We start from the raw sequence: 16,156 nt of genomic DNA, 5'->3' as shown, positions 1-16,156 counted from the left end.
TATCCCCACTCACAAACAATAAAGGATGTTTAAATTTTATTGTATTCACTTCTCATACTTTGTGTTAAATCAAAACTAAAATGGCGTTTTAATGTGTAAATGTTGGGTTCACATGGGTTAAAAATCATAACTATTTTATTTATTGAAAGGCTTAAAACTCTACAATTTAAACTGTTCTATGTTTTACCACCAGGGGGCGACATTTTCACAGAAATGAGCTATTCTTCTCTTGACACTCAGCTGTTTACTCACTCACTCATTATGATATTACACCATTGCTTGAATTATGTATTATCCATCCTATTCTACAGTTTTAGGATTTTACATTGTCAAGAAACTTTTGAATTCCTGAAGATTTTAGTAGAATTGTCAGCGTTCTAAGCTGGTCCTAGGCTCTCTTCTTTCTTCTTCTCCTCATGTCTCTTTGATGATGGGTGGAGCCATTATCCTCAATGCCTGTTCTCTGTAAGGGCCAGCCAACTATTCCTGCTGCACATCAGTGCTGATTGGCTCAGCTTCTTCTGCCTGGCAGAGATAGATCACACTCCAGCATCAGATTGTTGTTCTGACGGTGATTCTTGGTCTGGATATGTACCATTTATACTAATTTCCTTTTACCTTCCACTCTCCACATTCACTCCTTTCCTCCTCTCTTCTGAGATATCTGGATTGCCTTTAAATCTGGAGCAGAGGAACAAATTTTCATTGGTAAACAATCACTCTGAGACAACATCACTGTGGATGCACCTGACCACTCCACTATTACTCCTCTCATCTCCAGTGATGCCTGGATTTCCCTTAAACCTGCAGAAGAGACCCAAATTAAACCCTTTTAACTTCCCTCCAGTCTCAGACACACGAGTGAAGGGAAATACAGGCAGTGTTGGGTATTTTTAAATCCTGAAACTTAACCCTGAAATGAACCACACACAGGAGAGGAAGTCAGTAGGTTTTTAACGCTGTGAGGAGACAGCGGAGAGAAAATCAGCCAAAAGCCTGTTCCAGGCCCTTGTCCGATTAACTCTCGCCTCTCTCTGCACCACAGATTGGTTTTATTGAAACACAGACTCACAGCGACAAAGGAGATCCATCACTGTCCACACTTTAACCAATAACAAACACTGTTTTCTATCTAAGGGGGGACCTTCTAAAAAGGAAGTCTCAAGTTACAGGGGTGACCCATTCAGCCTGCTAGCTTTTCATGTTGCCAAGCAGAGCCTTCCCAAAGGAAGTCTTAGTTTATGACTGACAGCCAGAAACTCAGTAACCAGGGATACCTGTTAAGCCGGGCGTACACTGTGCGACTTTTTCACTCGTAGCACTCAGCTTCAGCTCAAACTGTACGACTTCCTCGCAGAGCAGATCTCACGAGCCAGGCGCTCACACTGTACGACCCAGTTCTCGGATGCGACCTGACTGCTCACAATGTACGTCTGATAGCAACACGTCGGCCCTAAAAATATGCTAAAAATAGCAGTTTTTACACAACACGTAATTTGCCTGTTGTCCTTCGGGAGTGCTGCAGGAGGACACAGCGATTTGTGGGGGTTGGATTAGGAAAACGAAATAAAGAAAGTAAATCTGTGTTTTGTGATCAGTGAACATGACAAACGCGCTTTCTTGACAATCTTTGTGAGTAAAAAAATGTGTGGAAATTAAAACGAACAACGTGTGTTATTAGGGAAACAGCGGGGAGCGGTGTTGATGCAGGATTGCGCATGCACCGTGAGCGGTTCTGATACATTTTGGGTCGCAGCTGCTCGCAGCGCCGCTTCAACAATGCGATACCCTCACGAGGGACGAGCGAAATATTAAACACGCCAGAACGGCAGCTGGTCACGTGGTGTTAATCGCCTCTTGTAACCCCCTGTACACTACACGATCGCTCGGCGCAAAACTCGCCCTGATGTCGTGGATTCTCGCACGACTGGAAAATCGGCTCAAAAAAGTGAAAAAGTCGCACAGTGTACGCCCGGCTTTAGGCAGGCTACTCTCCAACCCCCATGCAGACAAACATCAGGGCTTATCAGCCGCATTCCACAGCTATAAGGAAAGGAGAAAGAACTCTGTGGCTTTCTTATTAACATATGATTACTGAAAGAGGAACATTTAAGACAGTAATACTATCATGACTCCCAATCTTTCAGCCTTCATGCAGCACACCTGGTCCCCTCATCAAGCTCCAGCCAAGCCCTGTTTCCCTAGCAACCTCAGCCTGCACCTCATCAACTGCATTCTTCTCACCTGTTCCTGTCATCAGCCTCATTCACCATACCTGTTCCTCCTGCTATATAAGAACCATCCAGCTGCCCAGTCACCGCCAGATTATTGAAAGCTTCTTGCTAGTAAATTCTCCAGCCATTACTCACCTTGCCATTGAAGATCCAGAACCCTGCTCCATCCCCGACTCCGCCTTTTGGAATTCCCTGTCTGTGCCTCAGCATATCTGATCTTCTGGCTCCGATCCTGCTCCGTCCGCGACCTCGCCTTTTTGGATTACCCTGTCTGCTCCGTCGCATATCTGATCTTCTGGCTCCGATCCTCCTCCGTCCCCGACTTCGCCTTTTGGATTTCCCTGTCAGACAATTCCCACCTCAGACCTCTGGTAACTTCACTCCTAATAAATACTTTATTTTACTCTTACTGTGTTTGGCGTCGTCACTGGTCTTCCGAGTTCAGATCGTGACAGAATAATCTGGCCATCAACATAGACCCGACACCGGCACAGTACCTGTCATGGGGTATCTCACGCTCCTGGAGTTTATGGAACTAGAAAAGGAGCAGGAGTCACCGTTCTGGGGAACGTGGCTGGCAATCGGGGAACCCTGCTCCGTCCCCGACTCCGCCTTTTTGGATTACCCTGTCAGACAATTCCCACCTCAGACTTCTGGTAACTCCACTCCTAATAAAGACTTTATTTTTCTCTTTCTGTGTTTGGCGTCATCACAGGTCTTCCGAGTTCAGATCGTGACAAATACATTAAAATATCTAACAGCGTGTATGTTGGTTCATGCAGTCATAGGTAACTTTGTCAAGTGATGCACATGCCTGCCAAGTTGCCATTGGTAGAGAAGGGCTGAAAGTTCATGAACCATCATTTTGTTGGAATGCATTTTGTTTGTGATGCTGACAACTGAACAAAAACATGACTGTTTGAACCCCTTTTAAATATCATGTGTGCGTTCCCAGAAATCTGACTTTGATTTTGGTTCAAAATCAAACCAAATCAGACAATCTAAGCAATGTTTAACTCCAGTTAGCCTCGTAAGAAGCATACTGTATGTGTTCTCCACATTTTTGGTGTTCTGCACAAGTCTCTAGGAGGAAACTGGCTTTTATTAAATCCAAAAACTGGCAGAAAACTATATTTCTAAACCAACCTCTTTTTGGATTTCATTTAAAAATATTCCTTGATCAATTTGAGACTTTATAACATTAAAAATGTGGAAATGTATAGCTGAGCCCCCTCTGTCTTCTGTACTGGTAGCAGTTTTTTCCTCTCCCTAGGCACAATTCAGCATCAGTCCATGGATCCAGGCCTGCCCACACAACCCCAAGAGGACGAGAGGGAGAGTGAAACAAGCCCCCAGTTACACACCAGTATAACATGCTCCTAATGATTGTGAGAACTGGAGGAGGGCTAAGAAGGGGGACAGGGAGAGTTGGGGGAGGAGAGAGTGTTTATTTAAGTTTTTCGTCTTCTGACTCAGACAGAGAGCAGACTACAGATGATAATGAGAAACAGATCTTTGGTGGAAAGGAAGAGGAGGGAGGGGAGAAGGGAAGCGGTTTAGAGGGGAAAAATGAAGAAGAAAAGGGGAGGAGAGGATGACAGCCAAAAAAGGGGGTTATGGTGTTCACGGTACAGGAAGTAGGCCCTCTAATGTGCAGCCCTGGTGGCCATGTGTCCTGCTCATCATGATTAGAATAATTATCACTTGAAATGCTAAACAATGAATAAGGATAAAGACAAAACGGAGCTTTGACTTTTTTTAACTGCTGAGATGTTGGAATGATGCTCTAGAATAAGAGAAATGCAAAATTTGCTTGAATAAAGAAAGTTTGAACTGAATGTTTGACTTAAAATATAAACTCCAGAGTGAGGAGGAAGAGGAGGGAAGCAGGAGGCTGGGCAGGGGGGATTCCTGACGGACACATCCAAGGCCCTATGGGGAGCGAGAACCAGAGCAGCCAGGGCTGGGAAACCCACCCAAAGGCAATTAAGGGTAAAGGACGACAAAAATATTTGATACACTTTTTTACCCCTCCTCTTCCTCCTCTCTGTCTCGAACGGGATAGAAGAAGAAGGATCATGGGTTATCGATGGAGCGGGATTAAGAAGACGCGGATACGTGGTTTGAAAAACTGATTAAACTTGGATGACAAAGCATCAAGTCCGAACAACTTGAATAAACAATCAGCCAAGAGGAAGTACAGTTTTGCAGAACCAAATTCTTGAAGATGAGGGCTGTATTTGCGCAATGACGCGCTGAGTTTGGGAAAGTTTCTGACTGTCGTGGCGCACTGAGAAGTTTCCAGTCGCTGTTTCCGACGCGGGACATCAGGATTGTATCTGCGAATCTTAATCCTGTCCTCGGTGCCGGAGGACGATGGGGGCCGCGCCGGGCTCGGGCTGGGAGGAGGGCGAGTTCGAGTTCAAACTGGTGTTTGAGGAGGATCCGCCTCAGCGGCAGCTCCAGGGACCGTCCCCGGTGCGCACAGCCGAGCTGGAGAGCTGCGTTCCCGGAGAGGAAAGTGATGGCGTCCTGTTGCAACTGGACTCCTCTAACAGCAACGACCTGGGTTAGAGTTTTAAATGAAGTCCAAGCAAAGTGGCCTTTTTGAATGCATGCGTGTGAATTTATTACATCCACATAACCTTCATCCATGAGACTGTGTTTGCGTGTGACGCGTGTGCGTGCCAGGCAGTTTCTGGGTGAACTGTAATCCAGGCTTTGTTTCCTCGGCATGGCATGCATCTGCGTGCATATCTCACTGTATCCTTGTGTTTGCGCGCATTTGCGTGAGTGCATGTGTGCACTGCAGCCCCAGACTCAATGTGTTTCTAATCAGCTGTGCGTGTGAGCAAAGTTAACAGCTGCCATCTGGGAAGGAACCTCAACCCCTGCACACACACACACACACACACACACACACACACACACACACACACACACACACACACACACACACACACACACACACACACACACACACACACACACACACACGGATGTTTCTCCAAACTAAAATGTGTCTATTCAGCAGAATTAACACCAAAAATGCAAACAATGAAAAACATTTCTTCTTTGCATTTTAATACAATTGACGCAATAAGGATGACTAAACTATTTATTAATTTTACAAGATAATAATAATGTAATAATGAAGTTTAATCAAAGTTTTAAAATCTTTTTCGTTAATTAAAATTTCCTGTTAATTTCAGTGCATGCTACCATGTTCTTGTCAAGCAGAAAAGTTTATACGTGTATTTTTAAAAAACACGTTTTATGCCCCAATTCTTGAAATTATACTGCCCTAAGTTTTTACAAAGACTATAATGATGCATTTTAATCTCCTTAGCCATAAGTCCTGCTGTATCTCAGATGAAAGCAAACTTCAAATAATCATTTATTTACATATATTTTAATTCTTTTAAGATGTCAGGCATGATGTGCAATCAAGCTGAACTCTTAACCACCACACACAGCTCTGTGCTTGTCTGTACAACGTATCTGTTTGCATATTTTTAACAACTAAATTAATAAAAATGTGTTTTCTGAATTGTTTATATGTTATTCTCTAAATAATCCACACAGAACACCAATCCTTTTAGCTTAAGCTTACTTTAAAATAGAGAAATCTTGTTTATTATACCATTCACTATTATCTCACTGGCTCATCTGAACACAAGTGGAAACTAAAGATTTATTTAGCAACTTCGTGTCTAAAGTCTAATCACTGATCTAAATCTAATTATTCATTTAAGGTTCAATTCTTGGAACAACACTCAGGTGTGTCCTGGATTTGTAATTAATAACAAAAGGAACATTTCATCTAAAAAAGTAAGTAAATCAAATTAATCCCCTCCTTTTGTGACAGCTTAAACTCATAGAAAGAAATAAAAAGTTGGATTTTACACCTAAACTTGGCTTCTCAGAACAACCCTTTGACCTCATTAATGGCCAAATATAATAAATGTTTGCAGCAATAAATTCACTGGACAGTTTCCTGCGCTGCATGACATAAACTTCAAGGCCTTACATTAATTATGAGAAAAAAGACAAGAGCAGCTTTAAACAAGATCTGTGAAGTTAGTTCTTTAATCTATCGGGAGTACATTAGCTCAGCTTTGGAGTGTAAACACACCTTGTGCATGTGTGTGTGTGTGTGTGTAGTATAAAATCAGCTCTGGACATATTTAACACTTAAGAATATCTTTTTTATTGTATTCAAAAAATGTTAGGTAAGCTTTCAGGGCTCATTACTTTCACACACACACACACACACACACACACACACACACACACACACATTAGTGTTTCACAACAAAAAGCCGCCCGTTGAAGCGTTGCCTCAGCACTGCAGCTTTAATCACTTGGAAATATTTCTTTTGCCAGGAAACATTTGAAGAGTTGTGTTTTTTTATTTACCTCGAGCGGTTATTTCTTGGCGTTTTCGCTTGTACGTCCTTTTTGCCCAAACCTTTCCCTCGTGGCTTACTGCCAGTGCAGAACAACAGATGAAGTCTTGCTTATTTCACAGTAACCGCTGTTATGCTTGTTGTAAAAATGGCTGAGCAGCTGTGTACTTGTTTTGGGTGGTTGTGTGGCTTAATATCTTATCTGTTAGGGATATTTTTTGTTTTAAATATATTTGTGATGGAAATGGCCTCACTTTAAAACATTAGCCACATGTGTGGTTATTAGTTGGATGTTAGCAGGAGCAGGACCTGGTTGCTGCTTATTGTCAAGAATCAGGTTGATAAAGGTCGGGGAAATGAGTTTTTAATCAGTTTAGTAGATCATATTTGTGAGTTTTAAATAAAATATGTGCATTTGTTGTGTTTATGCTCTCTAACCTAGTTCCTCTAGACAAGCGGTCACCTACCTTTGTTTAGCAGAGAGGTACTTCATGATCTTTTAGCCGTATGAAGGGCTACCAGGTTGGCACCAACTGTTGTGCACAATACTGACCTTTGAACTAGAATAGGTTTGAAGTTTAGCTAAAGTGTTTTAAAAAACACATTTTAAGGCATTTTAATGCTAATGTGATGAAAAAAATTCCCCTAGGCGTCTCCACAGTGAATCACGAATTCTGCATCCTCTGCCCTCACACCAACTTCGTGTCCTCTTGCACCGTAAATCTCTGTTGTCTCGCACCTCGCCTCCTGCCTGATGGCTCCACCCTCATCATCCTTCTACCAATGGAATCATTGTCTCTCCTGTGGACATGTCCAGACTATCAGTTTGTTCTGACTTATGTGATGAGCTGTCCCTCTGATGGACTCTATCCATCCTCAACACTCCCACAGAGAACTCCAACATCTTGAGCTCTGCAGCCTCCAGTTCTGTCTCCTGTCTTGTCCTCATGAACACTGTCCCTAAAACAGTCAACATGGCTGCTCTCACTACTGTCTTCTACACCTGAAACCCGTTTATCACTCATCACACCTGACTCTTTTCTCCACCCATTCCAACCTGCTTCACACGCTTCTTCAGCTCATTTCCACTCTCTCCATTGCTTTGGACCGTAGACCTTATCTTCTACCTTCTTATACTCCCTGTAATCTTCATCCCTCTCTTTTCCAGTACATATCTCCACCTCTAGCTTCTCCTCTACCTGCACCATGCCCTCACTGCAGATCACTCTGTCATCTGCAGACATCATACTCCACGCAGAACACCATCTGTAAGTGGCTCAGAGCCGATCCTAAATGCAGTCCCACCTCCTACAGCACACCTCACTGCTGCCTCACAGCATAAATGTCTGCACCACTCCAGCAGATTTCTGTCCTCTCCAGACCTCCTCAGGCACCACAGCTCCTCTCTAAGCACTGTCAGACACGTTCCCTAACTCTACGAGGACACAACAAACGTCTTTCTGATCTTCTCATACTTCTCCATCAGCATCCTTGAAGCAAAACCTGTAGAGCTCTTTCTTGGCATCAAACTGTTCTTCTGCTTACAAATGTTCAGTTCTGACCTAAGCTTATCTTCCACCTCTCTTTTCCAGAGCTACATCTAGTGATGTGTACCTTTTATTCCTTTGTAGTTCCCACAATTGTGTAAGCCAACTCTGCTACCCTGTTGTTAATCACATGAAGTGCGATTTTTAAAAAATCGCTGCAGAAAATAATATTTTAGACTTTTCTGAGAAGGTCCCTGGGGTCACCTGGTGCAGACGGGCATGGTGTCCCCTGCTCTAGACCCTCTATCCAGCATTTTCTAGTTCTTTCCTCACTCCAACACCTGGTTCAATTGTTGAATTGCCTGTTCTGTAGGTCATCAAGCTCTGCAGATGCCTGTCAATCACCCACTGATTAAAATCAGGTGTGTTGGAGCAGAGAAACTTCAAAATTACACAGATTTCTCAGTTTCAACTCACCTGTTCCTCTGCATCTGCACCTAGACGTTTGGTTGAATGAACCCATTAAAGGAGCTTTTAGAGTGAAGAAGTGTCTGCTTCTTCACACTTGATGTGAATCTGTGGGTGATTAACAGGTTTCTGCAGAGCTTAATGACATATTTTCAGGGGTTTTGCTTAAACTTACCATAGCTAGTTAGCCTTCTTTATGCATACTGATCCTGTATCTCTGCTCTAATCATAAATAACAAAACAGTTTCTTACTTTAACACAAAACAAACGTTGAAGTGATTAATAATGTGAGGCTAAATTAAATCATTCAACATGTGTTTACAGAATATTTAGCCTCATTATTTCATTAAAGAAATATCTGACTCCTGATCTTTGGATAACAGCTTTAAAAACAGGCAGAATAATTGGAGACAGAGCGTTTCTTGGCTTTGTGTAACGGGTTACAAAGGCAAGACGTTTATTTTTTTAAATTAAAGAAGCTTAGCTGGATCTTTAATTTTGTTTACAACATTGTGATTGTGACCTTCTTGTACTTTGTGCAAAGAGAAGCAGCAAAAATAAACAGCGGGTTTCCAGAGATGTCACTGTGGTTAAGAATAAAATAAAAAGATTTGTGGTCATGGGAAAGAAATTCACGTTTATAAATACAAAAAAATGACTAAATTCTTGTCTAAATTCTTACTGAGAAAATAGAAATTCAGATAATGCAGCACTTTAGAAATATCATTGATAAGAGTGTATAGTTTATTGGAGGTTTGTGATTTCTTCATGCAGGTATGGACAACCATCTAGCTGTCTCTCATGCGGGACACACAATCACCATCCCTACTCCTCCATCATCCAGTCAGAGGGCAGGGATGCATTCCCCGCCTCCTCGCCGGGCCGCCATCAGGGAGTTTACTGGGACCTATGAGAGCCTGCCAGCACGCTCTGTGCAGGTAAGTCATTGATGACAGCAGTGACATCGTTAAACAGTTCATATTTCTCAAGAATCCTGGACCATGCTTTTGTTTTTGATGTCAGGGAGGAGAAATCCTGCAAGTGTCTCCTGGGATTTTCTTTTTGTCTCCAAAGTTGTTTTTTTTAATAGCTTAACTTCTAAAAAAAAAAGGGTTTTTGCTAAATGTAAAACCACTTCAAATATATATATTTAGATGTGATTTAAAAATACTGTCTACCTTTCATCCAGGTTTCAGAGTCTTGTGTGGTCGAGTGCCCCAGCATCCAGATAACCACCATCTCACCTGAAGATGACTCAGCACCCTCTTTTCCCAGCTATTGGGACATGGGCAGCAGTGGCGGGTGGGACAGAGAGCGTCTTTACCTCCCTCTGCTGGACCCTTTTTCTTATCGTGATAGATGCCCGGGGTCCCTCAGCCCAAGCCCTGCCTCCAGCCCCTCCTCGCGGGGTTGGCTCAGCCCTGCCTCCAGCTGCGACTCCCTGCTGGTGGAGGAGGAGGAGCTCAGTGAGGCCACCAGCAGTTTTGGACTCTCGCCATCCTCAAGGCCTACTTCACCTGGGGGTAAAAAGCGTAGGAACTCTCCGTTGGCCTCTCCTTGTACTTCACGGAGGGGTAGTTACTCAGAGGAGCTGCAGGGGTGTACCCTCGAGGGTGGAGAGTCCACCTCTCAGTCACAAGCTCTGCCTGGAAGCTGTGAGCTCAGTATCCCACAGAAAACCAGAAAAACCTCATTGGAACAGGTAAATAAGGTGATGATGAGTGATGTGCCCACAGTTTCCAAATGAGAGACAATATCGTATTTTGCATTCTAGTTGTCTACCAGGGAGGTGGATCAGGAGCAGGCTCCAGGCCACGGCTCCCCATGCCCCCTAGCAGAGACCCAGCAGACCAGAAGAGACCCCCCATCCTTGAGCATGGACTACCTCCCTGTACCTCCTGCTCTGGCCTGGGGCAGAACTAGAGCTAGTGCCCAGAGTCCTCTGTTTAGGCAAGAAAACTCAGAAACAGAGAGAAAAAAAATCCATGCATCTACCGTAAATATTCTACTCATTGCTGTCGTCTTGTGTTCACCCATCAGGTCGAACGCTCTGCCCCCTCTCGACTGGCCGCTGCCCTCCCAGTTTGACCAGTATGAGCTACGTATTGAGGTGCAGCCCCGCCCACACCACCGGGCCCACTACGAGACTGAAGGCAGCAGAGGTGCCGTCAAAGCTGCACCAACAGGACATCCTGTCGTCAAGGTCAGGCCTGCTTGTGGACGCAGATTTGTCAAAAAGAGATTTTAAAGACGCTATAATTTAATTTTGGTCCTTTTGTTGAAGTCTAATCTGTGGGATGATGAAACCAAGTCTCCGTGTCTCAGTGCCATTGGCCTCCTCACAGTTTGAGTTCGTTGCTCACAGTGTGTCTCTCTGTACAGCTGTGTGGATACACGGAGAGGAAGCCACTTTCGCTGCAGGTCTTCGTTGGAACAGCTGATGACCGCTCGATCAGGCCACATCCCTTCTATCAGATACACAGGTACGGACCTCCAGAGACGCATACCACCATGCATGCTTTCCATGGGACTTGAAGCTCACGAGACACATCATCTGACCCCCATAGCTTTGAAGTGATCAGCTGCTTTGACCTTTGCTTCAGGACATAATTATTCTCAGCTCAGGCAGATATCTAATCAGTAAGGTCTTAATCTGAGGGCTAATTGTTTCTTAGCACTCCCATAGGATGTTCAAAACTGTGTAGAAGACTTGTTTTAGATTTTCCTTACATGTTGACTTGTATTTAATGTGATTTTAATGTTTTTCTTGGGATTTTGGTTGGATTTTCCAAAAAATCCCAGCAATGACTCAGTTTGACAGACAGGAAATCAACACGGGTTTCAGATTCTGATCTGCTGTAGATGACCTTTTACTTTTGGTTGTTTCTTTTTAAGTAATAAAGAAAATAAAATGTAATTTAGTGATTTTTTTTGTTTGTTTTAAAACACCTACCTACACATGCTTGTCAGCGTCATTTTTGTAGAAAATGCAAGTGATAAAAAGGGATGATAAAATATTATAAGGACACAATAAATAACTAAATGCGCCAAGAGAATCAGCTGATGGATCAGATGAACTGTTGTGATTCGCTGCTTGCAGGGTGACGGGGAAGATGGTCGGCACAGCCAGTCATGAGAGTGTTCAGGCCGGAACCAAAGTTCTGGACATTCCTCTGAACCCTGAGAACAACATGACTGCTCTGTGAGTAGAAAACAAGAGATGTGAACAAAGCAGCCATTTGGAAAAAGGTCAAAAGGAGTTTGCCGATGATGTTTCCTATCATCTCTTTGCTGATGATCTTCAGCTGTATTGTTCTTTCAAGCCTTCTGACGTTAAAAAATTGCATTCTTTATTATCATGTTTTGAGCGAATCAAACAGTGGCTCGGTGCAAATGCCTTACGGCTGAACTCAGACAAAACTGAAGTACTGGTGATTGCCCCCGATGATGCTGCTCCAGGGATTCACCAGCAGTTAGGTGATCTGAGCTTGTCTGTAAAACCTACCCTTAGAAACCTTGGAGTTTTCTTTGACAAGGGAATGTCTCTTGAACATCACGCAAAGCAGTTAACTAGAAACTGTTTTTACCACTTGAGACAAATTTCTAAACTCAGAACAATGGTGTCTAAAGCTGATCTTGAGTTGATTATTCACGCGTTTACATCATCCCGTTTAGACTACTGTAATAGTTTATTTTCTTGTCTAAACAAAAAAGAGCTGTCCCGCTTACAACAAGTCCAGAATTGTGCAGCTAGAATTCTGACCCGTGACAACAGAAGGGCCCACATTACCCCCATTTTAAAAGCTCTTCATTGGCTTCCTATCACATTTCGCATAAATTTTAAAATTCTTGTGCTGACTTTCAGAGCGCTACATGGTCTGGCTCCATTGTATGTTCGAGACATGCTCTGCCCTTACACGCCTTCTCGCAGGCTGAGATCTATGGATCAAAACCTTTTAATGGTCCCACGTACTCAGTTCAGGACACGAGGAGATCGCTCATTCCAGGCCGTCGCTCCTAGGCTCTGGAATGAGCTACCTCTCTCTTTACGCTCAATCGACTCAGTTGATGTTTTTAAGAGCAATCTTAAAACCCATTTGTTTCTCCAGGCATTTTAAACTTACTCTCATTCAGATTGGTTTTATTTGACACTGTATATTGTGGCTGTATTTTACTGTATTTATATGTTGTTGCCTTTTAACTTGTGAAGCACTTTGTGACCTTTTTGTCTGTGAGAGGTGCTATAGAAATAAAGTTACTTACTTACTTACTTACTAATCGGGTGTTTAACGGGAGCATTTCATTTATCTGATGAATATGTCCTATGCAAACCTTTGTTTCCCCACTTTTTTTTTTTAGAAAAACAAAAAGCATAACTGGACCTTTTTGGGGTTTTCAAACGGAGAAATTTTGACTTTGTTTTTCTTTTAAATACAAAATGTGTTAAATAAATTTAAAATAAAATATTTAATTAAATAGTCTATAAATTATTTAAGAAAAATATGAAATGTTATATCATTATATGTTTTTATTCTAAAATATTTTCGGGAGTAACATGCTGCAGAAACACACGAGTGAAGCTTTTCCCGTTTCCCGCCGTTCTGTGTTTCAGCATCGATTGCGCCGGGATTTTGAAGCTGAGAAACTCAGACATCGAGCTGAGGAAAGGCGAAACAGACGTTGGGAGGAAAAACACTCGCGTTCGTTTGGTGTTTCGTACTCAGCTCTCTCTGGCGCCCCTTGTGGCCTCCTCAGGAAGAGTTTTGGCTCTTCAGGTCGCCTCTCTTCCTATCGAATGCTGTAAGTGTCTGATTTATTCTTATAGTCCTGGAGGCCATTGTGCATTAGTTCATCCTCTCTGCCATCAGCTCAGCGCTCAGCTCAGGAGCTGCCCGTCATCGAGTCCATCAGCCTTACCTGCTGCTCAGTGGAAGGAGGGGAGGAGTTGCTGCTAACTGGGAACAACTTTCTGGCAATATCCAGGGTCCTTTTCATGGAGAGAGGAACAGGTACGAGTCCAGCGTTGGCACCAACCCCTCTGGCACCGTTATGTTAGAAAACAGTCACCCTGCCAACGGCTTCCAGTAACGGCTAAAAATTTGGATTCGTCTGCTTATTTGTGCTTTGTATTTTTCTTCCGTTTGTCTTTTGTTTGATCAATTTAAACGAGTAAACGTGTGCAAAGTGCAGCATTTTTTAAATTAAACAAGACATGGGCATCTTTTTTGTTTTCTGCGTAAAATATGTTTACAGTGCTGTTTGTATTTGTGCAAATCAGTGTCCTAGTTTCACGTTTTAGATTATTTATTCATTTTTAGATGAATTTCATGCTGATGTTTGGCATTAAGTGTTACCCTGATCAACTCTTTTGGCCAAAGACTTTTTTTCAGATCATGCGTGCGTCTGTTCTCTCTGCTGCTGTTTGTTTTTGGATGAAGTCATTTGATGTTAAATTCTGATCTGTAAAAGAAAAAGAGGACTCATTCATCTTTGCCTAACTCTGCTCTCACGTGTTAGATGGTAAGCTACAGTGGGAAGAGGAGGCTCACGTCGACAGAGACAACAGCAACGAGGTACCTCAGTGACCAAACGACACGGAGCTCCACTTTGCAGTTTTCTTTTTTACTCATTCCTGTGTTTCATGTCCTGTAAGTGTTTGTTGTGTGTGAGAGTTCCTGCCTACAGCGACCTGTCCATCAGCCAGCCCGTGTCCGTCAGTCTCTATGTCTCTAACGGGAAGAGAAAACGGAGCAGCACTCACAGCTTCAAGTTTCGTCCTGGTGGGTGTCTTCTCTGTGGACATTTAAATCCCAGCATCAAAAACACATTTAAAGTCAGTCAGGAACTCTTTAGAAAATAAAAAAATATACATTCTGTTTTTTCTTCCAGTCATGTTTAAAGAGGAGGATCCTTTGCTGTCCCGACCCCCCGTCCCACCTCTGGATGGCGGTCCATCCAGAATGGACAGAGGTTTCCATGTGTCTGATGACAGGGGGCTGGGCTTCCACCTGCCCCCATACCCTTCTGCTTACTCCCCTCCCTGTCCGGCCATCAGCTACCATGAAGAGTACTGCTCCAAACCTGACACCACGGTGGAGGAGTCGGGTGGGTCCAGGGCAGCTCTGTCTGAGCGTCACCCCAGCTTTGAGAATCTGGAGCTGGGCTTCACTGAGCTCCTCGCCCCTCTGTACCCCCGTGTTCCACAGCCTCCCTCCCCATCTCCTTCCCCATGGCTGGACTCTCCCTACCTCTCCTCTTCACCCTCCCCTTCCCACTCCTCCTCCCTCAGTCCGTTCCCAACCGAAAGTCCCATTGCAAACTCCCCCCTGCCTCCCATTCCCACTCCACCTTTTCCACAGTGCTCTCCGTATACTCCAGAGGTATGCCCCTCCCCTCCCTCCATACCCTACCAGGACACCTGCCTAGCACCTTTCTCCCACTATGAGGGCTGGGACCCCGAAGGGAGAGTGTTGGGTACGGGGCATGGGAGAGAGGGGGATGCAAAGATCCAGGAGTGTCCTCTGGAGTTCAGCAGCTCTCCCTCGATGCACCACATTACCTTTGAAGAAGGTGAGATGATTTGATTTGAATGAATAATCAAAATAATTTATGATCTAAAGCAAACAAACCGTCATATTTATGGATGGATGGAACATAATTAGTTTTCCTCTGCTTCCCAGTGTCGGAGTTCATCGGGGAGGACATCCAGACCTTTCATTCAGGTTCACTCATGAACAACCATCCAAACTGAACTCAGATCAGCTGATGATTCCTGTTAGATATCCAGTATATTTTTAAATTCCCCATGCACTTGGTATCAAACTACCAGAACACTTTTGTAATTCTATCTTGGCCAAAGTCAACTGTTTCATAAAGGGAAACTATGTTTTAAAATGTCGTACATAAATTATATTAAAAAGAAAGAAATAACACAAGTCAGGTGTCGTTTTGTGTGCTTTTTTATTTTACCTGCAACAAACTAAAATAAAAAAGAAGATTTTAACCAAATTTAGACAATGCTTGAGCTGCTAGAAACAGCTAAACATTTTCTTCAAAATTTGGATTTAGATTGTTGAAAATGTCTTTTTTATGTAATTTTATGTCTACGTCAACAAAACCAACCTAGAAAGTTTGAATTCTTGGGACTTTAGTTGTTTTCTGCCTATAAAATGTGATAAAATTCTATCAGTTTCACGTCATTTTTAAAGGTTTATTAGATAAACTTTTCCTCAGATTGCTTTAGATGCACCGCATCTTTAAACCAACCAGCAGCTGTTTGTCCTTTATTCTTCTGCAAGAAAGATTCCAGCTCCTCTTCTTCTTTTATTTTTAGCTTCAGCTCAGGATTCATTCTTTAAAAAGTTGGTTATTTTAAATCCTAAAGGAAACAAAAGCAGAACTGAAACCAAGAAGTTACCCAGACTACATAAATAACAAGTGAAAACAGATTTTTTTTGTTTAACTTGCAGAAACAATATTATTTCCAAACGTCAGATAACATTTTATGCCATTCATGTCGCCATCTATTGCCAGAAGTCACATGAATTGGGATGCTTTT

General features: G+C 43.0%; 1 protein-coding gene across 1 annotated transcript; it reads left to right on the top strand.

The window, feature by feature from the left end:
• Positions 1 to 4,467: 4,467 nt before the first annotated feature.
• Positions 4,468 to 15,533, top strand: nfatc4 (nuclear factor of activated T cells 4). The gene is made up of 13 exons (XM_015956120.3): positions 4,468 to 4,803; positions 9,373 to 9,536; positions 9,788 to 10,300; positions 10,373 to 10,548; positions 10,639 to 10,801; positions 10,981 to 11,081; positions 11,699 to 11,800; positions 13,211 to 13,398; positions 13,467 to 13,607; positions 14,116 to 14,171; positions 14,252 to 14,378; positions 14,488 to 15,168; positions 15,279 to 15,533. Exons 1-13 carry the CDS (start codon positions 4,611 to 4,613, stop codon positions 15,347 to 15,349), a joined length of 2,676 nt encoding a protein of 891 aa, XP_015811606.1. The 5' UTR covers positions 4,468 to 4,610; the 3' UTR covers positions 15,350 to 15,533.
• The last annotated feature ends 623 nt before the right edge of the window (positions 15,534 to 16,156 follow it).

The sequence above is a fragment of the Nothobranchius furzeri genome, chromosome 11 (assembly GCF_043380555.1).
Source record: "Nothobranchius furzeri strain GRZ-AD chromosome 11, NfurGRZ-RIMD1, whole genome shotgun sequence".
Lineage (NCBI taxonomy): Eukaryota > Metazoa > Chordata > Actinopteri > Cyprinodontiformes > Nothobranchiidae > Nothobranchius > Nothobranchius furzeri.
The sequence above is the reverse complement of the archived record's forward strand: the minus strand, read 5'-3'. Positions and strand labels throughout refer to the sequence as shown.